This window comes from Oncorhynchus keta, unplaced genomic scaffold, assembly GCF_023373465.1.
Source record: "Oncorhynchus keta strain PuntledgeMale-10-30-2019 unplaced genomic scaffold, Oket_V2 Un_scaffold_1597_pilon_pilon, whole genome shotgun sequence".
Taxonomy (NCBI): Eukaryota; Metazoa; Chordata; class Actinopteri; order Salmoniformes; family Salmonidae; genus Oncorhynchus; species Oncorhynchus keta.
In genome coordinates this window covers 385,001-409,625 of record NW_026290805.1, presented here as the reverse complement: position 1 = coordinate 409,625, position 24,625 = coordinate 385,001, and the positions used below count along the sequence as shown (strand labels likewise).

At 45.1% G+C, this 24,625-nt stretch overlaps 1 protein-coding gene across 1 annotated transcript in view; it reads left to right on the top strand.

Annotated features, from left to right (window-relative positions):
- uacab (uveal autoantigen with coiled-coil domains and ankyrin repeats b) overlaps positions 1-24,625 on the top strand; it is a 95,858-nt gene that overhangs the window by 67,912 nt on the left and 3,321 nt on the right. The window contains exons 8-17 of the mRNA XM_052514248.1: positions 13,997-14,211; positions 16,848-16,885; positions 18,222-18,263; positions 19,017-19,124; positions 19,343-19,375; positions 19,616-19,708; positions 19,856-19,886; positions 19,996-20,045; positions 20,503-23,253; positions 23,761-23,916. Coding sequence (XP_052370208.1) covers positions 13,997-14,211; positions 16,848-16,885; positions 18,222-18,263; positions 19,017-19,124; positions 19,343-19,375; positions 19,616-19,708; positions 19,856-19,886; positions 19,996-20,045; positions 20,503-23,253; positions 23,761-23,916 — 3,517 coding nt within the window. The remainder of the gene's footprint in view (positions 1-13,996; positions 14,212-16,847; positions 16,886-18,221; positions 18,264-19,016; positions 19,125-19,342; positions 19,376-19,615; positions 19,709-19,855; positions 19,887-19,995; positions 20,046-20,502; positions 23,254-23,760; positions 23,917-24,625) is intronic.

Sequence of the window (24,625 nt, the reverse complement as noted above, 5' to 3'; positions counted from 1 at the left end):
TTATGGGGTTCACTTACAGTGTGTATTGATGGGGTTCAGTTACAGTGTGTATTGATGGGGTTCAGTTACAGTGTGTATTGATGGGGTTCACTTACAGTGTGTATTGATGGGGTTCAGTTACAGTGTGTATTGATGGGGTTCAGTTACAGTGTGTATTGATGGGGTTCAGTTACAGTGTGTATTGATGGGGTTCACTTACAGTGTGTATTGATGGGGTTCAGTTACAGTGTGTATTGATGGGGTTCAGTTACAGTGTGTATTTATGGGGTTCACTTACAGTGTGTATTGATGGGGTTCAGTTACAGTGTGTATTGATGGGGTTCAGTTACAGTGTGTATTGATGGGGTTCAGTTACAGTGTGTATTGATGGGGTTCAGTTACAGTGTGTATTGATGGGGTTCACTTACAGTGTGTATTTATGGGGTTCAGTTACAGTGTGTATTGATGGGGTTCAGTTACAGTGTGTATTGATGGGGTTCAGTTACAGTGTGTATTGATGGGGTTCAGTTACAGTGTGTATTTATGGGGTTCACTTACAGTGTGTATTGATGGGGTTCACTTACAGTGTGTATTGATGGGGTTCAGTTACAGTGTGTATTGATGGGGTTCACTTACAGTGTGTATTGATGGGGTTCACTTACAGTGTGTATTGATGGGGTTCAGTTACAGTGTGTTTGATGGGGTTCACTTACAGTGTGTATTGATGGGGTTCACTTACAGTGTGTATTGATGGGGTTCAGTTACAGTGTGTATTGATGGGGTTCAGTTACAGTGTGTATTTATGGGGTTCACTTACAGTGTGTATTTATGGGGTTCACTTACAGTGTGTATTGATGGGGTTCAGTTACAGTGTGTATTGATGGGGTTCACTTACAGTGTGTATTGATGGGGTTCACTTACAGTGTGTATTGATGGGGTTCACTTACAGTGTGTATTGATGGGGTTCAGTTACAGTGTGTATTGATGGGGTTCAGTTACAGTGTGTATTGATGGGGTTCAGTTACAGTGTGTATTGATGGGGTTCACTTACAGTGTGTATTGATGGGGTTCAGTTACAGTGTGTATTGATGGGGTTCAGTTACAGTGTGTATTTATGGGGTTCACTTACAGTGTGTATTGATGGGGTTCACTTACAGTGTGTATTGATGGGGTTCACTTACAGTGTGTATTGATGGGGTTCACTTACAGTGTGTATTGATGGGGTTCAGTTACATTGTGTGTATTGATGGGGTTCAGTTACAGTGTGTATTGATGGGGTTCAGTTACAGTGTGTATTGATGGGGTTCAGTTACAGTGTGTATTGATGGGGTTCACTTACAGTGTGTATTGATGGGGTTCACTTACAGTGTGTATTGATGGGGTTCACTTACAGTGTGTATTGATGGGGTTCAGTTACAGTGTGTATTGATGGGGTTCAGTTACAGTGTGTATTGATGGGGTTCACTTACAGTGTGTATTGATGGGGTTCACTTACAGTGTGTATTTATGGGGTTCACTTACAGTGTGTATTGATGGGGTTCACTTACAGTGTGTATTGATGGGGTTCACTTACAGTGTGTATTTATGGGGTTCACTTACAGTGTGTATTTATGGGGTTCACTTACAGTGTGTATTGATGGGGTTCACTTACAGTGTGTATTGATGGGGTTCACTTACAGTGTGTATTGATGGGGTTCACTTACAGTGTGTATTGATGGGGTTCACTTACAGTGTGTATTGATGGGGTTCACTTACAGTGTGTATTTATGGGGTTCACTTACAGTGTGTATTGATGGGGTTCAGTTACAGTGTGTATTGATGGGGTTCACTTACAGTGTGTGTATTGATGGGGTTCAGTTACGTGTGTATTGATGGGGTTCACTTACAGTGTGTATTGATGGGGTTCACTTACAGTGTGTATTGATGGGGTTCAGTTACAGTGTGTATTGATGGGGTTCAGTTACAGTGTGTATTGATGGGGTTCACTTACAGTGTGTATTGATGGGGTTCACTTACGGTGTGTATTGATGGGGTTCAGTTACAGTGTGTATTGATGGGGTTCAGTTACGGTGTGTATTGATGGGGTTCAGTTACAGTGTGTATTGATGGGGTTCAGTTACAGTGTGTATTTATGGGGTTCAGTTACAGTGTGTATTGATGGGGTTCAGTTACAGTGTGTATTTATGGGGTTCACTTACAGTGTGTATTGATGGGGTTCACTTACAGTGTGTATTGATGGGGTTCACTTACGGTGTGTATTGATGGGGTTCAGTTACGTGTGTGTATTGATGGGGTTCAGTTACAGTGTGTATTGATGGGGTTCAGTTACAGTGTGTATTGATGGGGTTCAGTGATGTGTATTGATGGGGTTCAGTTACAGTGTGTATTGATGGGGTTCAGTTACAGTGTGTATTGATGGGGTTCAGTTACAGTGTGTATTGATGGGGTTCAGTTACAGTGTGTATTGATGGGGTTCAGTTACAGTGTGTATTGATGGGGTTCAGTTACAGTGTGTATTGATGGGGTTCAGTTACAGTGTGTATTGATGGGGTTCAGTTACAGTGTGTATTGATGGGGATCAGTTACAGTGTGTATTGATGGGGTTCAGTTACAGTGTGTATTGATGGGGATCAGTTACAGTGTGTATTGATGGGGATCAGTTACAGTGTGTATTGATGGGGTTCACTTACAGTGTGTATTGATGGGGTTCAGTTACAGTGTGTATTTATGGGGTTCACTTACAGTGTGTATTGATGGGGTTCAGTTACAGTGTGTATTGATGGGGTTCAGTTACAGTGTGTATTTATGGGGTTCAGTTACAGTGTGTATTGATGGGGTTCACTTACGGTGTGTATTGATGGGGTTCACTTACGGTGTGTATTGATGGGGTTCAGTTACGGTGTGTATTGATGGGGTTCAGTTACGGTGTGTATTGATGGGGTTCAGTTACGGTGTGTATTGATGGGGTTCAGTTACGGTGTGTATTGATGGGGTTCAGTTACAGTGTGTATTGATGGGGTTCAGTTACGATTGATGGGTTCAGTTACAGTGTGTATTGATGGGGTTCAGTTACGGTGTGTATTGATGGGGTGTTACAGTGTGTATTGATGGGGTTCACTTACGGTGTGTATTGATGGGGTTCAGTTACAGTGTGTATTGATGGGGTTCAGTTACAGTGTGTATTGATGGGGTTCAGTTACAGTGTGTATTGATGGGGTTCAGTTACAGTGTGTATTGATGGGGTTCAGTTACAGTGTGTATTGATGGGGTTCAGTTACAGTGTGTATTGATGGGGTTCAGTTACAGTGTGTATTGATGGGGTTCAGTTACAGTGTGTATTGATGGGGTTCAGTTACAGTGTGTATTGATGGGGTTCAGTTACAGTGTGTATTGATGGGGTTCAGTTACAGTGTGTATTGATGGGGTTCAGTTACAGTGTGTATTGATGGGGATCAGTTACAGTGTGTATTGATGGGGTTCAGTTACAGTGTGTATTGATGGGGTTCAGTTACAGTGTGTATTGATGGGGTTCAGTTACAGTGTGTATTGATGGGGTTCAGTTACAGTGTGTATTGATGGGGTTCAGTTACGGTGTGTATTGATGGGGTTCACTTAGTGTGTATTGATGGGGTTCAGTTACAGTGTGTATTGATGGGGTTCAGTTACAGTGTGTATTGATGGGGTTCAGTTACAGTGTGTATTGATGGGGTTCAGTTACGGTGTGTATTGATGGGGTTCAGTTACAGTGTGTATTGATGGGGTTCACTTACGGTGTGTATTGATGGGGTTCAGTTACAGTGTGTATTGATGGGGTTCAGTTACAGTGTGTATTGATGGGGTTCAGTTACAGTGTGTATTGATGGGGTTCAGTTAGTGTGTATTGATGGGGTTCAGTTACAGTGTGTATTGATGGGGTTCAGTTACAGTGTGTATTGATGGGGTTCAGTTACGGTGTGTATTGATGGGGTTCAGTTACGGTGTGTATTGATGGGGTTCACTTACGGTGTGTATTGATGGGGTTCAGTTACAGTGTGTATTGATGGGGTTCAGTTACAGTGTGTATTGATGGGGTTCAGTTACAGTGTGTATTGATGGGGTTCAGTTACAGTGTGTATTGATGGGGTTCATTGATTGATGGGGTTCAGTTACAGTGTGTATTGATGGGGTTCAGTTACAGTGTGTATTGATGGGGTTCAGTTACAGTGTGTATTGATGGGTTCAGTTACAGTGTGTATTGATGGGGTTCAGTTACAGTGTGTATTGATGGGGTTCACTTACAGTGTGTATTGATGGGGTTCACTTACAGTGTGTATTGATGGGGTTCACTTACAGTGTGTATTGATGGGGTTCAGTTACAGTGTGTATTGATGGGGTTCAGTTACAGTGTGTATTGATGGGGTTCACTTAGTGTGTATTGATGGGGTTCACTTACAGTGTGTATTGATGGGGTTCAGTTACAGGTGTGTATTGATGGGGTTCAGTTACGGTGTGTATTGATGGGGTTCACTTACAGTGTGTATTGATGGGGTTCAGTTACAGTGTGTATTGATGGGGTTCAGTTACAGTGTGTATTGATGGGGTTCAGTTACCGTGTGTATTGATGGGGTTCAGTTACGGTGTGTATTGATGGGGTTCAGTTACAGTGTGTATTGATGGGGTTCAGTTACAGTGTGTATTGATGGGGTTCAGTTACGGTGTGTATTGATGGGGTTCAGTTACAGTGTGTATTGATGGGGTTCAGTTACAGTGTGTATTGATGGGGTTCAGTTACAGTGTGTATTGATGGGGTTCACTTACAGTGTGTATTGATGGGGTTCAGTTACGGTGTGTATTGATGGGGTTCAGTTACGGTGTGTATTGATGGGGTTCAGTTACAGTGTGTATTGATGGGGTTCAGTTACAGTGTGTGTATTGATGGGGTTCAGTTACAGTGTGTATTGATGGGGTTCAGTTACAGTGTGTATTGATGGGGTTCAGTTACGGTGTGTATTGATGGGGTTCACTTACGGTGTGTATTGATGGGGTTCAGTTACGGTGTGTATTGATGGGGTTCAGTTACGGTGTGTATTGATGGGAATCAGTTACAGTGTGTATTGATGGGGTTCAGTTACGGTGTGTATTGATGGGAATTCAGTTACAGTGTGTATTGATGGGGTTCACTTACAGTGTGTATTGATGGGGTTCAGTTACAGTGTGTATTGATGGGGTTCAGTTACAGTGTGTATTGATGGGGTTCACTTACAGTGTGTATTGATGGGTTCACTTACAGTGTGTATTGATGGGGTTCAGTTACGGTGTGTATTGATGGGGTTCAGTTACGGTGTGTATTGATGGGGTTCACTTACGGTGTGTATTGATGGGGTTCAGTTACAGTGTGTATTGATGGGGTTCAGTTACAGTGTGTATTGATGGGGTTCACTTACAGTGTGTATTGATGGGGTTCAGTTACAGTGTGTATTGATGGGGTTCAGTTACAGTGTGTATTGATGGGGTTCACTTACGGTGTGTATTGATGGGGTTCAGTTACGGTGTGTATTGATGGGGTTCAGTTACAGTGTGTATTGATGGGGTTCAGTTACGGTGTGTATTGATGGGGTTCAGTTACAGTGTGTATTGATGGGGTTCAGTTACAGTGTGTATTGATGGGGTTCAGTTTGACAGTGTGTATTGATGGGGTTCAGTTACGTGTGTGTATTGATGGGGTTCAGTTACGGTGTGTATTGATGGGGTTCACTTACGGTGTGTATTGATGGGGTTCAGTTACGGTGTGTATTGATGGGGTTCAGTTACGGTGTGTATTGATGGGGTTCAGTTACGGTGTGTATTGATGGGGTTCAGTTACGGTGTGTATTGATGGGGTTCAGTTACGGTGTGTATTGATGGGGTTCAGTTACAGTGTGTATTGATGGGGTTCAGTTACAGTGTGTATTGATGGGGTTCAGTTACAGTGTGTATTGATGGGGTTCAGTTACAGTGTGTATTGATGGGGTTCAGTTACAGTGTGTATTGATGGGGTTCAGTTACGGTGTGTATTGATGGGGTTCAGTTACAGTGTGTATTGATGGGGTTCAGTTACAGTGTGTATTGATGGGGTTCAGTTACAGTGTGTATTGATGGGGTTCAGTTACGGTGTGTATTGATGGGGTTCAGTTACGGTGTGTATTGATGGGGTTCAGTTACAGTGTGTATTGATGGGGTTCAGTTACAGTGTGTATTGATGGGGTTCAGTTACAGTGTGTATTGATGGGGTTCAGTTACAGTGTGTATTGATGGGGTTCAGTTACGGTGTGTATTGATGGGGTTCAGTTACGGTGTGTATTGATGGGGTTCAGTTACGGTGTGTATTGATGGGGTTCAGTTACAGTGTGTATTGATGGGGTTCAGTTACAGTGTGTATTGATGGGGTTCAGTTACAGTGTGTATTGATGGGGTTCAGTTACAGTGTGTATTGATGGGGTTCAGTTACAGTGTGTATTGATGGGGTTCACTTACGGTGTGTATTGATGGGGTTCAGTTATTGATGGTGTGTATTGATGGGGTTCAGTTACGGTGTGTATTGATGGGGTTCAGTTACAGTGTGTATTGATGGGGTTCAGTTACAGTGTGTATTGATGGGGTTCAGTTACAGTGTGTATTGATGGGGTTCAGTTACAGTGTGTATTGATGGGGTTCAGTTACAGTGTGTATTGATGGGGTTCAGTTACGGTGTGTATTGATGGGGTTCAGTTACGGTGTGTATTGATGGGGTTCAGTTACGGTGTGTATTGATGGGGTTCAGTTACGGTGTGTATTGATGGGGTTCAGTTACAGTGTGTATTGATGGGGTTCAGTTACAGTGTGTATTGATGGGGTTCAGTTACAGTGTGTATTGATGGGGTTCAGTTACGGTGTGTATTGATGGGGTTCAGTTACGGTGTGTATTGATGGGGTTCAGTTACGGTGTGTATTGATGGGGTTCAGTTACGGTGTGTATTGATGGGGTTCAGTTACGGTGTGTATTGATGGGGTTCAGTTACAGTGTGTATTGATGGGGTTCAGTTACGGTGTGTATTGATGGGGTTCAGTTACAGTGTGTATTGATGGGGTTCAGTTACGGTGTGTATTGATGGGGTTCAGTTACGGTGTGTATTGATGGGGTTCAGTTACGGTGTGTATTGATGGGGTTCAGTTACAGTGTGTATTGATGGGGTTCAGTTACAGTGTGTATTGATGGGGTTCAGTTACAGTGTGTATTGATGGGGTTCAGTTACAGTGTGTATTGATGGGGTTCAGTTACAGTGTGTATTGATGGGGTTCAGTTCAGTTTGACAGTGTGTATTGATGGGGTTCAGTATTGATGGGGTTCAGTGTGTATTGATGGGGTTCAGTTACAGTGTGTATTGATGGGGTTCAGTTACAGTGTGTATTGATGGGGTTCAGTTACAGTGTGTATTGATGGGGTTCAGTTACAGTGTGTATTGATGGGGTTCAGTTACAGTGTGTATTGATGGGGTTCAGTTACAGTGTGTATTGATGGGGTTCAGTTACAGATTGATGGGGTTCAGTTACAGTGTGTATTGATGGGGTTCAGTTACAGTGTGTATTGATGGGGTTCAGTTACAGTGTGTATTGATGGGGTTCAGTTACGATTGATGGGGTTCAGTTACGGTGTGTATTGATGGGGTTCAGTTACAGTGTGTATTGATGGGGTTCAGTTACAGTGTGTATTGATGGGGTTCAGTTACAGTGTGTATTGATGGGGTTCAGTTACGGTGTGTATTGATGGGGTTCACTTACGGTGTGTATTGATGGGGTTCACTTACGGTGTGTATTGATGGGGGTTCAGTTACAGTGTGTATTGATGGGGTTCAGTTACAGTGTGTATTGATGGGGTTCAGTTACAGTGTGTATTGATGGGGTTCAGTTACAGTGTGTATTGATGGGGTTCAGTACAGTGTGTATTGATGGGGATTCAGTTACAGTGTGTATTGATGGGGTTCAGTTACGGTGTGTATTGATGGGGTTCAGTTACGGTGTGTATTGATGGGGTTCACTTACGGTGTGTATTGATGGGGTTCAGTTACAGTGTGTATTGATGGGGTTCAGTTACAGTGTGTATTGATGGGGTTCAGTTACAGTGTGTATTGATGGGGTTCAGTTACAGTGTGTATTGATGGGGTTCAGTTACAGTGTGTATTGATGGGGTTCAGTTACAGTGTGTATTGATGGGGTTCAGTTACAGTTACAGTGTGTATTGATGGGGTTCAGTTACAGTGTGTATTGATGGGGTTCAGTTACAGTGTGTATTGATGGGGTTCAGTTACAGTGTGTATTGATGGGGTTCAGTTACAGTGTGTATTGATGGGGTTCAGTTACAGTGTGTATTGATGGGGTTCAGTTACAGTGTGTATTGATGGGGTTCAGTTACAGTGTGTATTGATGGGGTTCAGTTACAGTGTGTATTGATGGGGTTCAGTTACAGTGTGTATTGATGGGGTTCAGTTACAGTGTGTATTGATGGGGTTCAGTTACAGTGTGTATTGATGGGGTTCAGTTACAGTGTGTATTGATGGGGTTCAGTTACAGTGTGTATTGATGGGGTTCAGTTACAGTGTGTATTGATGGGGTTCAGTTACAGTGTGTATTGATGGGGTTCAGTTACAGTGTGTATTGATGGGGTTCAGTTACAGTGTGTATTGATGGGGTTCAGTTACAGTGTGTATTGATGGGGTTCAGTTACAGTGTGTATTGATGGGGTTCAGTTACGGTGTGTATTGATGGGGTTCAGTTACGGTGTGTATTGATGGGGTTCAGTTACAGTGTGTATTGATGGGGTTCAGTTACAGTGTGTATTGATGGGGTTCAGTTACAGTGTGTATTGATGGGGTTCAGTTACAGTGTGTATTGATGGGGTTCAGTTACAGTGTGTATTGATGGGGTTCAGTTACGGTGTGTATTGATGGGGTTCAGTTACAGTGTGTATTGATGGGGTTCAGTTACAGTGTGTATTGATGGGGTTCAGTTACGTGTGTATTGATGGGGTTCAGTTACAGTGTGTATTGATGGGGTTCAGTTACAGTGTGTATTGATGGGGTTCAGTTACAGTGTGTATTGATGGGGTTCAGTTACGGTGTGTATTGATGGGGTTCAGTTACGTGTGTATTGATGGGGTTCAGTTACGGTGTGTATTGATGGGGTTCAGTTACAGTGTGTATTGATGGGGTTCAGTTACGGTGTGTATTGATGGGGTTCAGTTACAGTGTGTATTGATGGGGTTCACTTACAGTGTGTATTGATGGGGTTCAGTTACAGTGTGTATTGATGGGGTTCAGTTACAGTGTGTATTGATGGGGTTCAGTTACAGTGTGTATTGATGGGGTTCAGTTACAGTGTGTATTGATGGGGTTCAGTTACAGTGTGTATTGATGGGGTTCAGTTACAGTGTGTATTGATGGGGTTCAGTTACAGTGTGTATTGATGGGGTTCAGTTACAGTGTGATATTGTATTGATGGGGTTCAGTTACAGTGTGTATTGATGGGGTTCAGTTACAGTGTGTATTGATGGGGTTCAGTTACAGTGTGTTGACAGTGTGGGGTATTGATGTGTATTGATGGGGTTCAGTTACAGTGTGTATTGATGGGGTTCAGTTACGGTGTGTATTGATGGGGTTCAGTTACAGTGTGTATTGATGGGGTTCAGTTACAGTGTGTATTGATGGGGTTCAGTTACGGTGTGTATTGATGGGGTTCAGTTACAGTGTGTATTGATGGGGTTCAGTTACAGTGTGTATTGATGGGGTTCAGTTACGGTGTGTATTGATGGGGTTCAGTTACAGTGTGTATTGATGGGGTTCAGTTACAGTGTGTATTGATGGGGTTCAGTTACAGTGTGTATTGATGGGGTTCAGTTACAGTGTGTATTGATGGGGTTCAGTTACAGTGTGTATTGATGGGGTTCAGTGTGTATTGATGGGGTTTACAGTGTGTATTGATGGGGTTCAGTTACAGGTGTGTATTGATGGGGTTCAGTTACAGTGTGTATTGATGGGGTTCAGTTACAGTGTGTATTGATGGGGTTCAGTTACAGTGTGTATTGATGGGGGTTCAGTTACAGTGTGTATTGATGGGGTTCAGTTACAGTGTGTATTGATGGGGTTCAGTTACAGTGTGTATTGATGGGGTTCAGTTACAGTGTGTATTGATGGGGTTCAGTTACAGTGTGTATTGATGGGGTTCAGTTACAGTGTGTATTGATGGGGTTCAGTTACAGTGTGTATTGATGGGGTTCAGTTACAGTGTGTATTGATGGGGTTCAGTTACAGTGTGTATTGATGGGGTTCAGTTACAGTGTGTATTGATGGGGTTCATTGATGGGGTTCAGTTGTATTGATGGGGTTCAGTTACAGTGTGTATTGATGGGGTTCAGTTACAGTGTGTATTGATGGGGTTCAGTTACGGTGTGTATTGATGGGGTTCAGTTACGGTGTGTATTGATGGGGTTCAGTTACGGGGTTCAGTGTGTATTGATGGGGTTCAGTTACAGTGTGTATTGATGGGGTTCAGTTACAGTGTGTATTGATGGGGTTCAGTTACAGTGTGTATTGATGGGGTTCAGTTATGGGGTTCAGTTACAGTGTGTATTGATGGGGTTCAGTTACAGTGTGTATTGATGGGGTTCAGTTACAGTGTGTATTGATGGGGTTCAGTTACAGTGTGTATTGATGGGGTTCAGTTACGGTGTGTATTGATGGGGTTCAGTTACGGTGTGTATTGATGGGGTTCAGTTACAGTGTGTATTGATGGGGTTCAGTTACGGTGTGTATTGATGGGGTTCAGTTACGGTGTGTATTGATGGGGTTCAGTTACGGTGTGTATTGATGGGGTTCAGTTACAGTGTGTATTGATGGGGTTCAGTTACGGTGTGTATTGATGGGGTTCAGTTACGGTGTGTATTGATGGGGTTCAGTTACAGTGTGTATTGATGGGGTTCAGTTACGGTGTGTATTGATGGGGTTCAGTTACGGTGTGTATTGATGGGGTTCAGTTACGGTGTGTATTGATGGGGTTCAGTTACAGTGTGTATTGATGGGGTTCAGTTACAGTGTGTATTGATGGGGTTCAGTTACAGTGTGTATTGATGGGGTTCAGTTACAGTGTGTATTGATGGGGTTCAGTTACAGTGTGTATTGATGGGGTTCAGTTACAGTGTGTATTGATGGGGTTCAGTTACAGTGTGTATTGATGGGGTTACATTGATGGGGTTCACGGTGTGTATTGATGGGGTTCAGTTACGGTGTGTATTGATGGGGTTCAGTTACAGTGTGTATTGATGGGGTTCAGTTATTGATGGGGTTGATGGGGTCAGTTAGTGTGTATTGATGGGGTTCAGTTACAGTGTGTATTGATGGGGTTCAGTTACGTGTGTATTGATGGGGTTCAGTTACGGTGTGTATTGATGGGGTTCAGTTACGGTGTGTATTGATGGGGTTCAGTTACAGTGTGTATTGATGGGGTTCAGTTACAGTGTGTATTGATGGGGTTCAGTTACAGTGTGTATTGATGGGGTTCAGTTACAGTGTGTATTGATGGGGTTCAGTTACAGTGTGTATTGATGGGGTTCAGTTACAGTGTGTATTGATGGGGTTCAGTTACGTGTATTGATGGGGTTCAGTTACAGTGTGTATTGATGGGGTTCAGTTACAGTGTGTATTGATGGGGTTCAGTTACGTGTATTGATGGGGTTCAGTTACAGTGTGTATTGATGGGGTTCAGTTACAGTGTGTATTGATGGGGTTCAGTTACAGTGTGTATTGATGGGGTTCAGTTACAGTGTGTATTGATGGGGTTCAGTTACAGTGTGTATTGATGGGGTTCAGTTACAGTGTGTATTGATGGGGTTCAGTTACGGTGTGTATTGATGGGGTTCAGTTACAGTGTGTATTGATGGGGTTCAGTTACAGTGTGTATTGATGGGGTTCAGTTACAGTGTGTATTGATGGGGTTCAGTTACAGTGTGTATTGATGGGGTTCAGTTACAGTGTGTATTGATGGGGTTCAGTTACAGTGTGTATTGATGGGGTTCAGTTACGGTGTGTATTGATGGGGTTCAGTTACGGTGTGTATTGATGGGGTTCAGTTACGGTGTGTATTGATGGGGTTCAGTTACAGTGTGTATTGATGGGGTTCAGTTACAGTGTGTATTGATGGGGTTCAGTTACAGTGTGTATTGATGGGGTTCAGTTACAGTGTGTATTGATGGGGTTCAGTTACAGTGTGTATTGATGGGGTTCAGTTACAGTGTGTATTGATGGGGTTCAGTTACGGTGTGTATTGATGGGGTTCAGTTACAGTGTGTATTGATGGGGTTCAGTTACAGTGTGTATTGATGGGGTTCAGTTACAGTGTGTATTGATGGGGTTCAGTTACAGTGTGTATTGATGGGGTTCAGTTACAGTGTGTATTGATGGGGTTCAGTTACAGTGTGTATTGATGGGGTTCAGTTACAGTGTGTATTGATGATGGGGTTCAGTTACAGTGTGTATTGATGGGGTTCAGTTACAGTGTGTATTGATGGGGTTCAGTTACAGTGTGTATTGATGGGGTTCAGTTACAGTGTGTATTGATGGGGTTCAGTTACACAGTGTGTATTGATGGGGTTCAGTTACAGTGTGTATTGATGGGGTTCAGTTACAGTGTGTATTGATGGGGTTCAGTTACAGTGTGTATTGATGGGGTTCAGTTACAGTGTGTATTGATGGGGTTCAGTTACAGTGTGTATTGATGGGGTTCAGTTACAGTGTGTATTGATGGGGTTCAGTTACAGTGTGTATTGATGGGGTTCAGTTACAGTGTGTATTGATGGGGTTCAGTTACAGTGTGTATTGATGGGGTTCAGTTACAGTGTGTATTGATGGGGTTCAGTTAGTGGGGTTCAGTATTGATGGGGTGTTATTGATGGGGTTCAGTTACAGTGTGTATTGATGGGGTTCAGTTACAGTGTGTATTGATGGGGTTCAGTTACAGTGTGTATTGATGGGGTTCAGTTACAGTGTGTATTGATGGGGTTCAGTTACAGTGTGTATTGATGGGGTTCAGTTACGTGTGTATTGATGGGGTTCAGTTACAGTGTGTATTGATGGGGTTCAGTATTGATTGATGGGGTTCAGTTACAGTGTGTATTGATGGGGTTCAGTTACAGTGTGTATTGATGGGGTTCAGTTACAGTGTGTATTGATGGGGTTCAGTTAGTGTGTATTGATGGGGTTCAGTTACAGTGTGTATTGATGGGGTTCAGTTACGGTGTGTATTGATGGGGTTCAGTTACGTGTGTATTGATGGGGATCAGTTAATGTGTATTGATGGGGATCAGTTACATGTGTATTGATGGGGTTCAGTTAGTGTGTATTGATGGGGTTCAGTTACGGGGTTCAGTGTGTATTGATGGGGTTCAGTTACGGTGTGTATTGATGGGGATCAGTTAGTGTGTATTGATGGGGATCAGTTACAGTGTGTATTGATGGGGATCAGTTACAGTGTGTATTGATGGGGTTCAGTTAGTGTGTATTGATGGGGTTCAGTTACGGTGTGTATTGATGGGGTTCAGTTACAGTGTGTATTGATGGGGTTCAGTTCAGTTACGGTGTGTATTGATGGGGTTCAGTTACGGTGTGTATTGATGGGGTTCAGTTACAGTTAGTGTATTGATGGGGTTCAGTTACGTATTGTGGGGTTCAGTGTATTGATGGGGTTCAGTTACGTGTGTATTGATGGGGTTCAGTTACGGTGTGTATTGATGGGGTTCAGTTACGGTGTGTATTGATGGGGTTCAGTTACGGTGTGTATTGATGGGGTTCAGTTACAGTGTGTATTGATGGGGTTCAGTTACGGTGTGTATTGATGGGGTTCAGTTACGGTGTGTATTGATGTGTCAGTGATGCATCTGTCTGGCCTCTATAGACTTTGCTTTGTAGCCTACTCTTCAATAGATTTCATTATGGAGGCAATTGAATTATTCATATGTCTGTGTGTGTGTGTCCAGGACCGCTCTGACCCTGGGCTGTGAGTATGGCTGTAAGGACGCGGTGGAGGTCCTTCTGAAGAGCGGCGCCGACGTGACGGCCGTGGACAGCTTTGGCCACGACTGTTTCCACTACGCCCGCCTCAGCAAGAACCAGGAGCTGGTCGGCCTTTTCAAGACCTACCTCGACAACGTCACCAAAGGTCCGAGCACGGCTGTGTCCCAATTTGACCTATGACCTATGCCCTAGGTACTCCTGTAGATGTGTTTTTCACCCTGTGTGAGGGCTGCCCTGTGGACAGAAGGCCACATTTCATTTTCCTGTTTAAACCTTCAGCGATGTTCAAAACTGTGAAACGAGTTTCATCGACTTCAAATACTATAATCATCGTCCATGCCTGGCAGGGAGAGGGAGGTTTTGATGTTTTTCTGTGTCTTTCAAATGAGAACTCGATGTTTTCTTAGCCTCAGTAGGGGGGAGACAGGAGCAGCTAGCCCAGAATGAAGAGGTTCTGAGATGTTTCTATCTGCAGTGTAAGCTGTAACTCAGCCGGTGCCTCAGAAATACAGAAACCACAGGAGACTGCTGAAAACACCCATTCAACCAGAAGATCAAAATGAGAGCAAAGAAAAAGTAAAAATAACATGTCTATTGAAAACACTGGGTTAAAAAGTCACGCTGCAGAGAAAGTAAAGTTATTAACAGAATGACATGGACTGGGGGAAATTTGCAGCAAAGGTGAAAAAAAGGATTGTGCTTTTAGGGAAGGTAACCTGAGTTCAAGTGTGTCAGCTTTCTTCTTTCAGAGGGAATTTAAGGTTGTTCATTCAACGCGGCATGTGGCTTTGCAGAGTGTTTTAATGTGTATTTTTTATCAAGGCTATGTGAAATGGAGTACATAAAATGTCCCCAACAGATCCCCTTCATGTGAACTTTGTGTATAGAGCCATGCATTTATCGAAGTTCCTAGGCCGTCATTGAAAATAAGAATTTGTTCTTAACTGACTTGCCTAGTTAAATAAAGGTACAATTTAAAATTTAAAAAGGCCCACTCAACTAGAACCCTAGGTAAAGGGCCCACTCAACTAGAACCCTAGGTAAAGGGCCCACTCAACTAGAACCCTAGGTAAAGGGCCCACTCAACTAGAACCCTAGGTAAAGGGCCCACTCAACTAGAACCCTAGGTAAAGGGCCCCACTCAACTAGAACCCTAGGTAAAGGGCCCCCACTCAACTAGAACCCTAGGTAAAGGGGCCCACTCAACTAGAACCCTAGGTAAAGGGCCCCACTCAACTAGAACCCTAGGTAAAGGGGCCCACTCAACTAGAACCCTAGGTAAAGGGGCCCACTCAACTAGAACCCTAGGTAAAGGGGCCCCACTCAACTAGAACCCTAGGTAAAGGGGCCCACTCAACTAGAACCCTAGGTAAAGGGGCCCCACTCAACTAGAACCCTAAAGGGGCCCCACTCAACTAGAACCCTAGGTAAAGGGGCCCCACTCAACTAGAACCCTAGGTAAAGGGGCCCACTCAACTAGAACCCTAGGTAAAGGGGCCCCACTCAACTAGAACCCTAGGTAAAGGGGCCCCACTCAACTAGAACCCTAGGTAAAGGGGCCCCACTCAACTAGAACCCTAGGTAAAGGGGCCCCACTCAACTAGAAACCTAGGTAAAGGGACCCACTCAACTAGAAACCTAGGTAAAGGGACCCACTCAACTAGAAACTTAGGTAAAGGGGCCCCACTCAACTAGAACCCTAGGTAAAGGGGCCCCACTCAACTAGAAACCTAGGTAAAGGGACCCACTCAACTAGAACCCTAGGTAAAGGGGCCCCACTCAACTAGAAACCTAGGTAAAGGGACCCACTCAACTAGAAACTTAGGTAAAGGGGCCCACTCAACTAGAACCCTAGGTAAAGGGGCCCACTCAACTAGAACCCTAGGTAAAGGGGCCCACTCAACTAGAACCCTAGGTAAAGGGGCCCACTCAACTAGAACCCTAGGTAAAGGGGCCCACTCAACTAGAACCCTAGGTAAAGGGGCCCACTCAACTAGAACCCTAGGTAAAGGGACCCACTCCACTAGAACCCTAGGTAAAGGGGCCCACTCAACTAGAACCCTAGGTAAAGGGGCCCACTCAACTAGAACCCTAGGTAAAGGGGCCCACTCAACTAGAACCCTAGGTAAAGGGGCCCACTCAACTAGAACCCTAGGTAAAGGGACCCACTCAACTAGAACCCAGGTAAAGGGGCCCCACTCAACTAGAAACCTAGGTAAAGGGACCCACTCAACTAGAAACTTAGGTAAAGGGGCCCACTCAACTAGAACCCTAGGTAAAGGGGCCCACTCAACTAGAACCCTAGGTAAAGGGACCCACTCCACTAGAACCCTAGGTAAATTGCATCTAATCAAATTCCATTCTTTAGCACTTTAGTCTACATTTGTCAGAAACTAGAATTGCCTTTTCTCCAAGTATCTGGTGCACCATCAGTCATTTACCCTACTTAACAATTATCTTGTTGTGGCAAATTGATGTCCTTGGTTTGTGGGAGGCCACTTTAGATTGCTTCATCGGATTTCTTCCACACCTGTTGTTTGTTTTCACGCTCAGTGCTCATTTGAGATTGGTTTCTCATCAAGCCTTTAATCATCATTATTGTGGCATAATTGCTTTTTTTTGTTGCATAAAATCTTTGTGCCCGTGTGAAAGTACTGTCCTTGCATCACCTCATTTCAACTTCTCTCTTCAGTCTCCTGAAGACTTGGTGATGAGAAAACACATTGTATAGATTTAAATCCTAAACGACATGAGTGACGGGCTGCTCTGACGTGTGTAAACGGACCCTTTAATTGTTTCTCATTGTATCCACAGCAAAAGAAGCTGCCAAGATGGAGCAGAAAAAGCGACAGGTAACATCGCATCGCTCACTTTAATTGCCAACCTTCATACTGATTTCTGTGCACGGAGATGCACTATCAGATTTAAAACAACACACATCCCCACAGACAATATCTCCTAGATCCTCGGGCAATGCCTCTCCTGCTATGTTGCCTCTGAGCTGTTGATTAGACTGTAGTTGTTATTGTTGAGCTGTATAGTAATCACTTGACATTTCTACTGTTATTTCCTCTGGGTGAATCCATTGTTGTAAAGGTGAGCCGGCTCATAGGCTTACCAAAGGTTTGACGTGAGCTCCATCAAGCAAATAGGATGGGTTTTTAGTATCGATTCTGTTAACGCTTCCTCGTCAAGGCACTTCCTGGGTCATGTGTTCTGTATACATGGAGCGATAGACGGTATCTGTGAGTTCTGAACAAGCCGATCCCAACAATACCACTTAAGTTCAGTTTCTGCTCTATTGAATCTGACCACATTCACCACTCATTGATTTAATATTGAATCTGACCACATTCACCACTCATTGATTTAATATTGAATCTGACCACATTCACCACTCATTGATTTAATATTGAATCTGACCACATTCACCACTCATTGATTTAATATTGAATCTGACCACATTCACCACTCATTGATTTAATATTGAATCTGACCACATTCACCACTCATTGATTTAATATTGAATCTGATTCACCACTCATTGATTTAATATTGAATCTGACCACATTCACCACTCATTGATTTAATATTGAATCTGACCACATTCACCACTCATTGACCACATTCACCACTCATTGATTTAATATTGAATCTGACCACATTCACCACTCATTGATTTAATATTGAATCTGACCACATTCACCACTCATTGATTTAATATTGAATCTGACCACATTCACCACTCATTGATTTAATATTGAATCTGACCACATTCACCACTCATTGATTTAATATTGAATCTGACCACATTCACCACTCATTGATTTAATATTGAATCTGACCACATTCACCACTCATTGATTTAAACTTGAATAGAGACGGTCACAAGGGTTTTTACAAAATCACTGTTGTGCTGAAGCTGTTTGCTTAATGGTGTATTACCATGCGGTAAACAGTGAGTTGTCATGTTTTACACTGTTTCCTGTGGAGGCCAAGTGACTCACACTCCGACATTCAGTTGGACATTACTGCCACCTAGTGACGAGATGGATAATCGCAGTTCATTCCCTAATGTCACTACCACCAGAGAAACTGTATATAAGGAAATCTCTTACCCTGCTACCACTAGCCATCAGCCCCCCCCCCCGGCCAATCATGGCTAAATGATAACCTGTGTGTCCACAGCACTCAGTGGAGATGACTGAACAGGCCGAAGCCAACGTGAGGGTGAGTACAATTGTTTTTCTCTGCATACGTTCAATATTGAATTTGATAGGCCAGCTACATTGAGTTTGACCTCGTAGTCCTTTGTGATGGACAGGGATGTAATTACCCGGTCCGAATGTATGAGGACATTCAGCAAGATGTACCCAGCAGTATATAGGGGCATATATAGGCTGGCCTGAGCATCAGCGTGACATGATTCTACAATGTCCAGGATAATTGAAGGTACTAGTGAATTTATATTTACTGTTGGATCTAATTAAACAGATCTATAGATGTTTTCAACTCAGCGGTTACTGTCCGCCCTGAGATTGGAATGTTGGGGGTTTGATCCCAGGTCAAGTCATACCAAAGGGACCTGATGCCGCTGTGCTCAGCATTAAGAAGATGGATTGGGGGTAAAGGTGTCCGTATGCTTCCCAACTGAAACAATTGGGGAAGAGTTTGTGCGTATGTTATATTTTGTGCCGTTTTTGTTAGTTTTGGACTCCGGTGAGGGTTTTTCCGGCTGTTCGGGCACACAATGTTTTCTAGAGGCAAGCGAAGTTCGGAGCCAAGGTCTACGCCCCTTTGTCGGTGATTGGTCAACAGTAGGGGTTCTTCAATGAGAGACGATTCGTTTTCATGCCCAATTTTTCATTGAGAAATATTGCACCAAACATCTTCGTTAGATGTTACATTTCCACGACTATGATCTTCTCTTCAAAACCGTCAAAACCGACTTGGAAATGGATTGTGACTTCTAATGTTTGTCAGGACCTGGAGAGACAGAACGAGAGCCAGCAGGAGACTCTGAGGAAGTTTCACCTGGAGCAGAGGGCTCTGATGGACAAGGTCAAACTACTGCAGCAGCAGCTCAGCCAGGTACACACACGCACACGCACACGCACACACACACACACACAGAAAGGTGTGTCGACAACTTCTTGACTCACACGGAAAGTCACTGAGAGGGGAATCAAACACAGTTTGTGCTTCAAGAGAAACATAAGAACTTGGACGGTGACAGGCACTATATATGGTAATGAGTTGTTTGTCAAACCCTCTGATACTTAACTTGTAATCCTCTATATCCTGTGCAGGAAAAACATACAGTGGAATGCATCCATAAAGAGGTAAGGACAGCCACATAACTCAATTGTTTGTGGTGGGAAGAAAAAATGGACCATTTTACCTATAGATTAGAGAGTTGAATTAGCATGCCTGTTTGTTTGTGGGTGTGAGAATGTGGAAAGATTTGATTGGATACCAGGCCATAGCTGTATTCATCTGAAAGTTACTGTCCTCAAATGCAATTAAAGTTGCTAGGCTGTTGATCTGCTCTAAAGCTCCACGTTGTGTTTGTGCTGAATTAGAGGGAACAGCTGAAGCTCTTACTGAGTGCCAAAGACAGGGAGGAGGGGGCTCGGGCCCCAGAGACTGTCAAGGTTCAGCTCAGGAGCCACATGGTGAGGGACCACAGCCAAATGCCAACCCTGCTACAGCATATGAAATCATCATGGGGTTTTACATAATAATAATACTAAGAGCTCTTGCTGAGGTTGTCTAAGGTTGTGTGTGAAAGTGAACATACTGTATGTTCTGTGTGTTTTCAGGGGGACTACTCTGGCCAGTCTGTTATCAAAGGTGAGGGAGCTCTCTTTAAATGTGAGATATCAGAGAATAAGAGATCCAATCAGAGGATCTGAATTTAAAAAAGACCTCTTCTGAATCATTTCCGTATTTGTTCTGGCAGGAAAAGACAATGTCCTCGTCAAACAATCTCACAGCCTGGATTCAGCGCAGGTAAAGCTGACTTCTTCGTTTTTCTAGAGCATTATGGACCACAATGACAAGGAAACTGTCATGAAGTATGAAAAACACGCAGACCATATCTGCTGTGTATTCTAGTCCAGTCAGCAACCATGAGCTTATCAGCTCTCTGACAGCCAAATAAATGGCTGAATTCTCATTTCGTCCTGTCAGCTGTTTGCCCCCCAGCAAATGAGAGATTTATTCTCTTAAACCACTGCAGGTATTTTTTAGATTTTGGGCTCAACTTTTAAATTGATATTTTTTTTATCCTATTGTAGCCTTCACATCTTCTCAGTATTCTCGTGTCGCTATAGTGGAACTGACTAAGTCAGCTCTCATTGCAAAACCAATATTGGACTGACACTGCTGTGAGTGAGAAATAGGTGGGCGAAGTGTATGTATATTGCACAATCATTCCACACACATTAAACTTTTGTTCCTGCTGTAGGTGCTGCAGTCGTCCGGTCTTTCACACTCACTGTCCCGTCCCCTGGAGCTTGCGGGACGTCCTGGCGTGGGCTGGGACCCAGTCGAGGAGGTGGAGGCCCTGCGGCGCGAGCTGGAGACGGTGAGGAGGCGGCAGCAGACTGCAGAGGAAGAGGCTCTTCGCCTGCAGGCGGCACTGGCCCGCAAAAGCCAGGAATGCCAAGAGCTGGTCCAGAGCCGGGAGACCATCCAACGGCAGGCAGACCGGCAGGTCCAGGAGCTGGAGGAGGCACTGGGGGACGTCCAGAAGAGGATGCTGGACTCTGAAGCCAAGGTCAAGCAGCTCCAGGCCCACGTGGTGGCGGTCAAGGAGCACCTAGGAGGCCAGGCGGCCGACGAGCTCCGTGCCCAGCTCCACGATGTCAAGGCCAAGTACGAGGGCGCCTCGGCCGAGGTGGGGCGTGTGCGTAACCACCTGAAGCAGAGTGAGAAGGCCCTGGAGGAGTACAAGAGCAGCGAGGGCCAGCTGGCGGTGGAGGCAGAGCGGCTGGGCCTGGAACTGACCGCCTTACGGGAGGAGCGGGATGAGCTGGCAGAGGCTGTGCTGGACATGGAGGCCCTCATTAAGGAGACCCGGGCACGGCAGGGAGAGAAGGTTGTGCCGGCAGAGAAGTTCGACAACATGAAGAACCTGCTGAGCAATGCGGTGGATGAGAAGGAGCGTCAGCTGGCAGAGCTGCGGGAGGACTATGACCGTGTGCTGGAGGAGGTGGCTGAGCTACACAGGGAAATGGACAGCCAGCAAACCCAGGCCGGGACAGGGTCGGTCCCCCTGCAGGAGCATGAGAGGATGAGGACGACCCTGGAGGAACAGAGTTCCTCCATGAAGAGGAGGCTGGCGGACATAACTGCCAAGAGCCAGGCACTGATCCGCCAGGTAGAGGAGAGCGAGGAGGAGCGGGAGATGCTCCAGGAGCAGCTGGAGGAGCTCAACAGCAGGGTGGAGGCCAACTTCATCCCCCTCAAGGCCCATGAAGAGGCCAAGAGCGCCCTGGAGAGAACTGTGGAGGAGCTGGAGGAGAGGCTGGTGGAGGCCGCGGAAAGGAACGGCCAGGCCGAGGTGCAGATCCAGAGGCTACAAACGGAGAGGGTCACCCTGTGTGAGAGCGTCACCAGCCTACAGAGCGCTTCCGTGCCCTCTGAGAAGTTCCGGAGCGAAGTGGGTGCCCTGAATGCTCGCAACGCTGAACTGGTGAAGGAACTGGAAGTGCTCCAGAAGAGGTTTGAAGAGAGAGAGAAGGTGCTGGCCCAGGTCACTGCCAAGAACCAGTCTCTGAAACAGAGCCTAAATGGAGAGTACGTGTCCAGAGAGAAACATGAGCAAGTGAATTCGGAGCTGAGTGCTGCTTTGGAGAAGGCCAAGGCTGAGCTCTCCAAAGTGGAGAAGGAGAGCAAAGAAAGTGAGGAAGTGTTGCAGAAGGTGAAAGAGGGTAGTGCAGAGTTGAAAGAGAAGTTAGAGAATGTTCAGGTGATGATTGAAAATGACTATGTGTGCCTTATAGACCATGAAGCTGTAAGGGTTAAGTTGAGCAATGCTGTTGTTGAGGCGGAGCATCGTGCCAAAGAGGCGTTGGCAAGCTACCAGTCTGCCCAAGATGGGACAGTAAAGCTTCACCAAGAAATGGAGGCGCAGAAGAAAGAACTAGACACCATCCAGGAAGCTATCCAGGCCAAGTTTGTTCCGTTGACTGCCATAGAGGAGAGGGAGAACTCCTACAACACCAAGCTGAAAGACTTGACAGGAAAGCTCTCGGAGATGCAAGAGAAGTACAACCAGGAGAAGTTGGAGGGGGAACGTCACAAGCAGGAGAAAGAGAAACTGAAAGTGCAGATGGAGTCTGTGCAGCAGAGAATGGAGACAGGCTTTGTCGCCAGTGAAAAGCACAAGGAGGTGGAGGATGAGTACAGGGGTAAAATGGAGGAGCTGACGCTGAGGTTGGTGGACCTGGAACAGCAGTACAAAGACGTGACTGTGCAGAGGGCCGAGCTGGAGGAGCAGAACGCCCTGTGTAACACTGACATCCAGAGCCTGCAGCAGCGCCTGGAATCCGAGTCGGCCCGTCTGGAACACTATGAGGCCGAGCACCGAGCCCTGAGGGGCACCATCCACCAAGCCCAGGACGAGTGCCAGAAAGCCAGGGAGGCCCAGCGTGGGGAGGCCCAGAGAGCCTGCGACTTGGAGAAGGAGCTCCAGGGATGCTCCGGGGACCAGGCCGTCCTCCTGCAGCAGCATGCTCAGGCCAAGGAGGCCCTGGAGGGGCAGGTGGCCCAGCTACTCGCTTCCCTTCGCCAGGAGCAGGAGACCAGCGCCCAGAGGGCCCAGAACGTGGCAGCCCTGCAGTCAGAGCTGCTCCGGGCCACCCAGGCCCTGGACAAACTCGGAGGAAGAGAGGACCAGTTGAGCCAGCTGAAGGCCGAGAAGCAGCGTCTGCAGGAAGAGACGGCGGCGTTGGGGGAGAGGCTATCTGGGCTGGCGGAGCAGTGCGAGGTGCTCCACCATGAGGTGGCCCAGGCCAGGGAGGATGAGGGCAGGGCCAGAGAGGACAAGTCCAGGGCCAGGGTAGAAACTGAGGCCCTGCAGGAGAAGAGCAACACCATGGATAAGGAGATCCGGGAGCTGAAGGAGAGGTATGAGGAGTCGCTCAGCACCATCGGGGAGTTTCAGAGGAGGATCCAGATGTCGGCGGAACAGACAGAGGTCAAAGACAAAAAGGTAGGAGATATATTCTGCATTGAATTGTCGGCCATTTTTAATATGAATAAAATCAACATAAATGTGCAGTTGACACACCTTCTCATTCAAGGGTTTTTCTTTATTTGTACAATTTTCTACATTGAAAAAAAGCGGTCATCAAGGTAAAGGGTGGCTACTTTGAAGAATCTCAAATACATTTTGATTTGTTTCACACTTTTTTGGTTACTACATGATTCCATATGTGATATTTCATAGTTGTGATGTCTTCACTATTATTCTACAATGTAGAAAATAGTTTAAAAAAATTAAACTCTGGAATGAGTTGGTGTCTCAACTTTTGACTGGTACTATATATGGTAAAAGTACGGTAGTATTTACATTTGGTAAGATCTCAATTTCTCAGTTTTTAGTTCTGTTAAGAAGTTTGGCACTTTTTCTGGCAATAATTTGGTCCGTTGATATGAGGTTTTCTAAATGTGTAGATGGTTATGTATGTTCTGGTGCTAACAGCTTCGTGTGTTTCAGATCAGCGAGCTGCTGACGGACGTGGAGAGACTGAAACAGGCCCTCAATGGTCTGTCCCAGCTGGCGTACGCTGGCAACGCTGCACCCAATAAGAGACAGACGCAGCACATAGACACACTCCAGGCCCAGATCAAGAGCCTGCAGCAGCAGCTGGCTGTGAGTGTGTATATATATGCATGCACACACACACACACACACACACACACACACACACACACACACACACACACACACACTGCAGATGTAGTGGATGGCAGCCAGTTGTCTCTAACCTAGCATTTCTGTGACATTGACCCTATTTGACAGTCTAAAAGAATACATACACACAGAACATACCTGTACATTTTAAATCTTGTCAGGGATGACACATTTCTGTTGTGGTCCCTTACATTGTGTGAAGCTGTAACAATTGACTTGCCTACATAGTGTACATACTTGATTGTATTGACATTTTATACTCATGACAGACGATGACCTATGACATGGTGTCATGTCAATACGCTGCACTAACACCATAATCAGTCACTCGGTACTCTCTGGCTCCCAAACATAATGAGCCTCGTTAGTAGGAACGAAAGCATTTTTTTCACTCCAGCGTTAGTTACCGATAATGGGGATGTTATTATCTTCGTTAATTACCTTGATGACATAGAGGTTTGGTCCAGACATGATTGATCCTCCTCCCACAGTGAGTTACTGGAAATGAACCATTTCCCTGTGGATATATCAGTACATCAGAAAGAACATCTGTGTCAGTGCTCTTACAGTGCAAACCAAAGACTATTTGTCTGTCGTATAATTACAGTAACACTCTCGCTGTGTGGTATTACCGCCGATTTACCGCTGAGCTGGAAACGATGCGAGA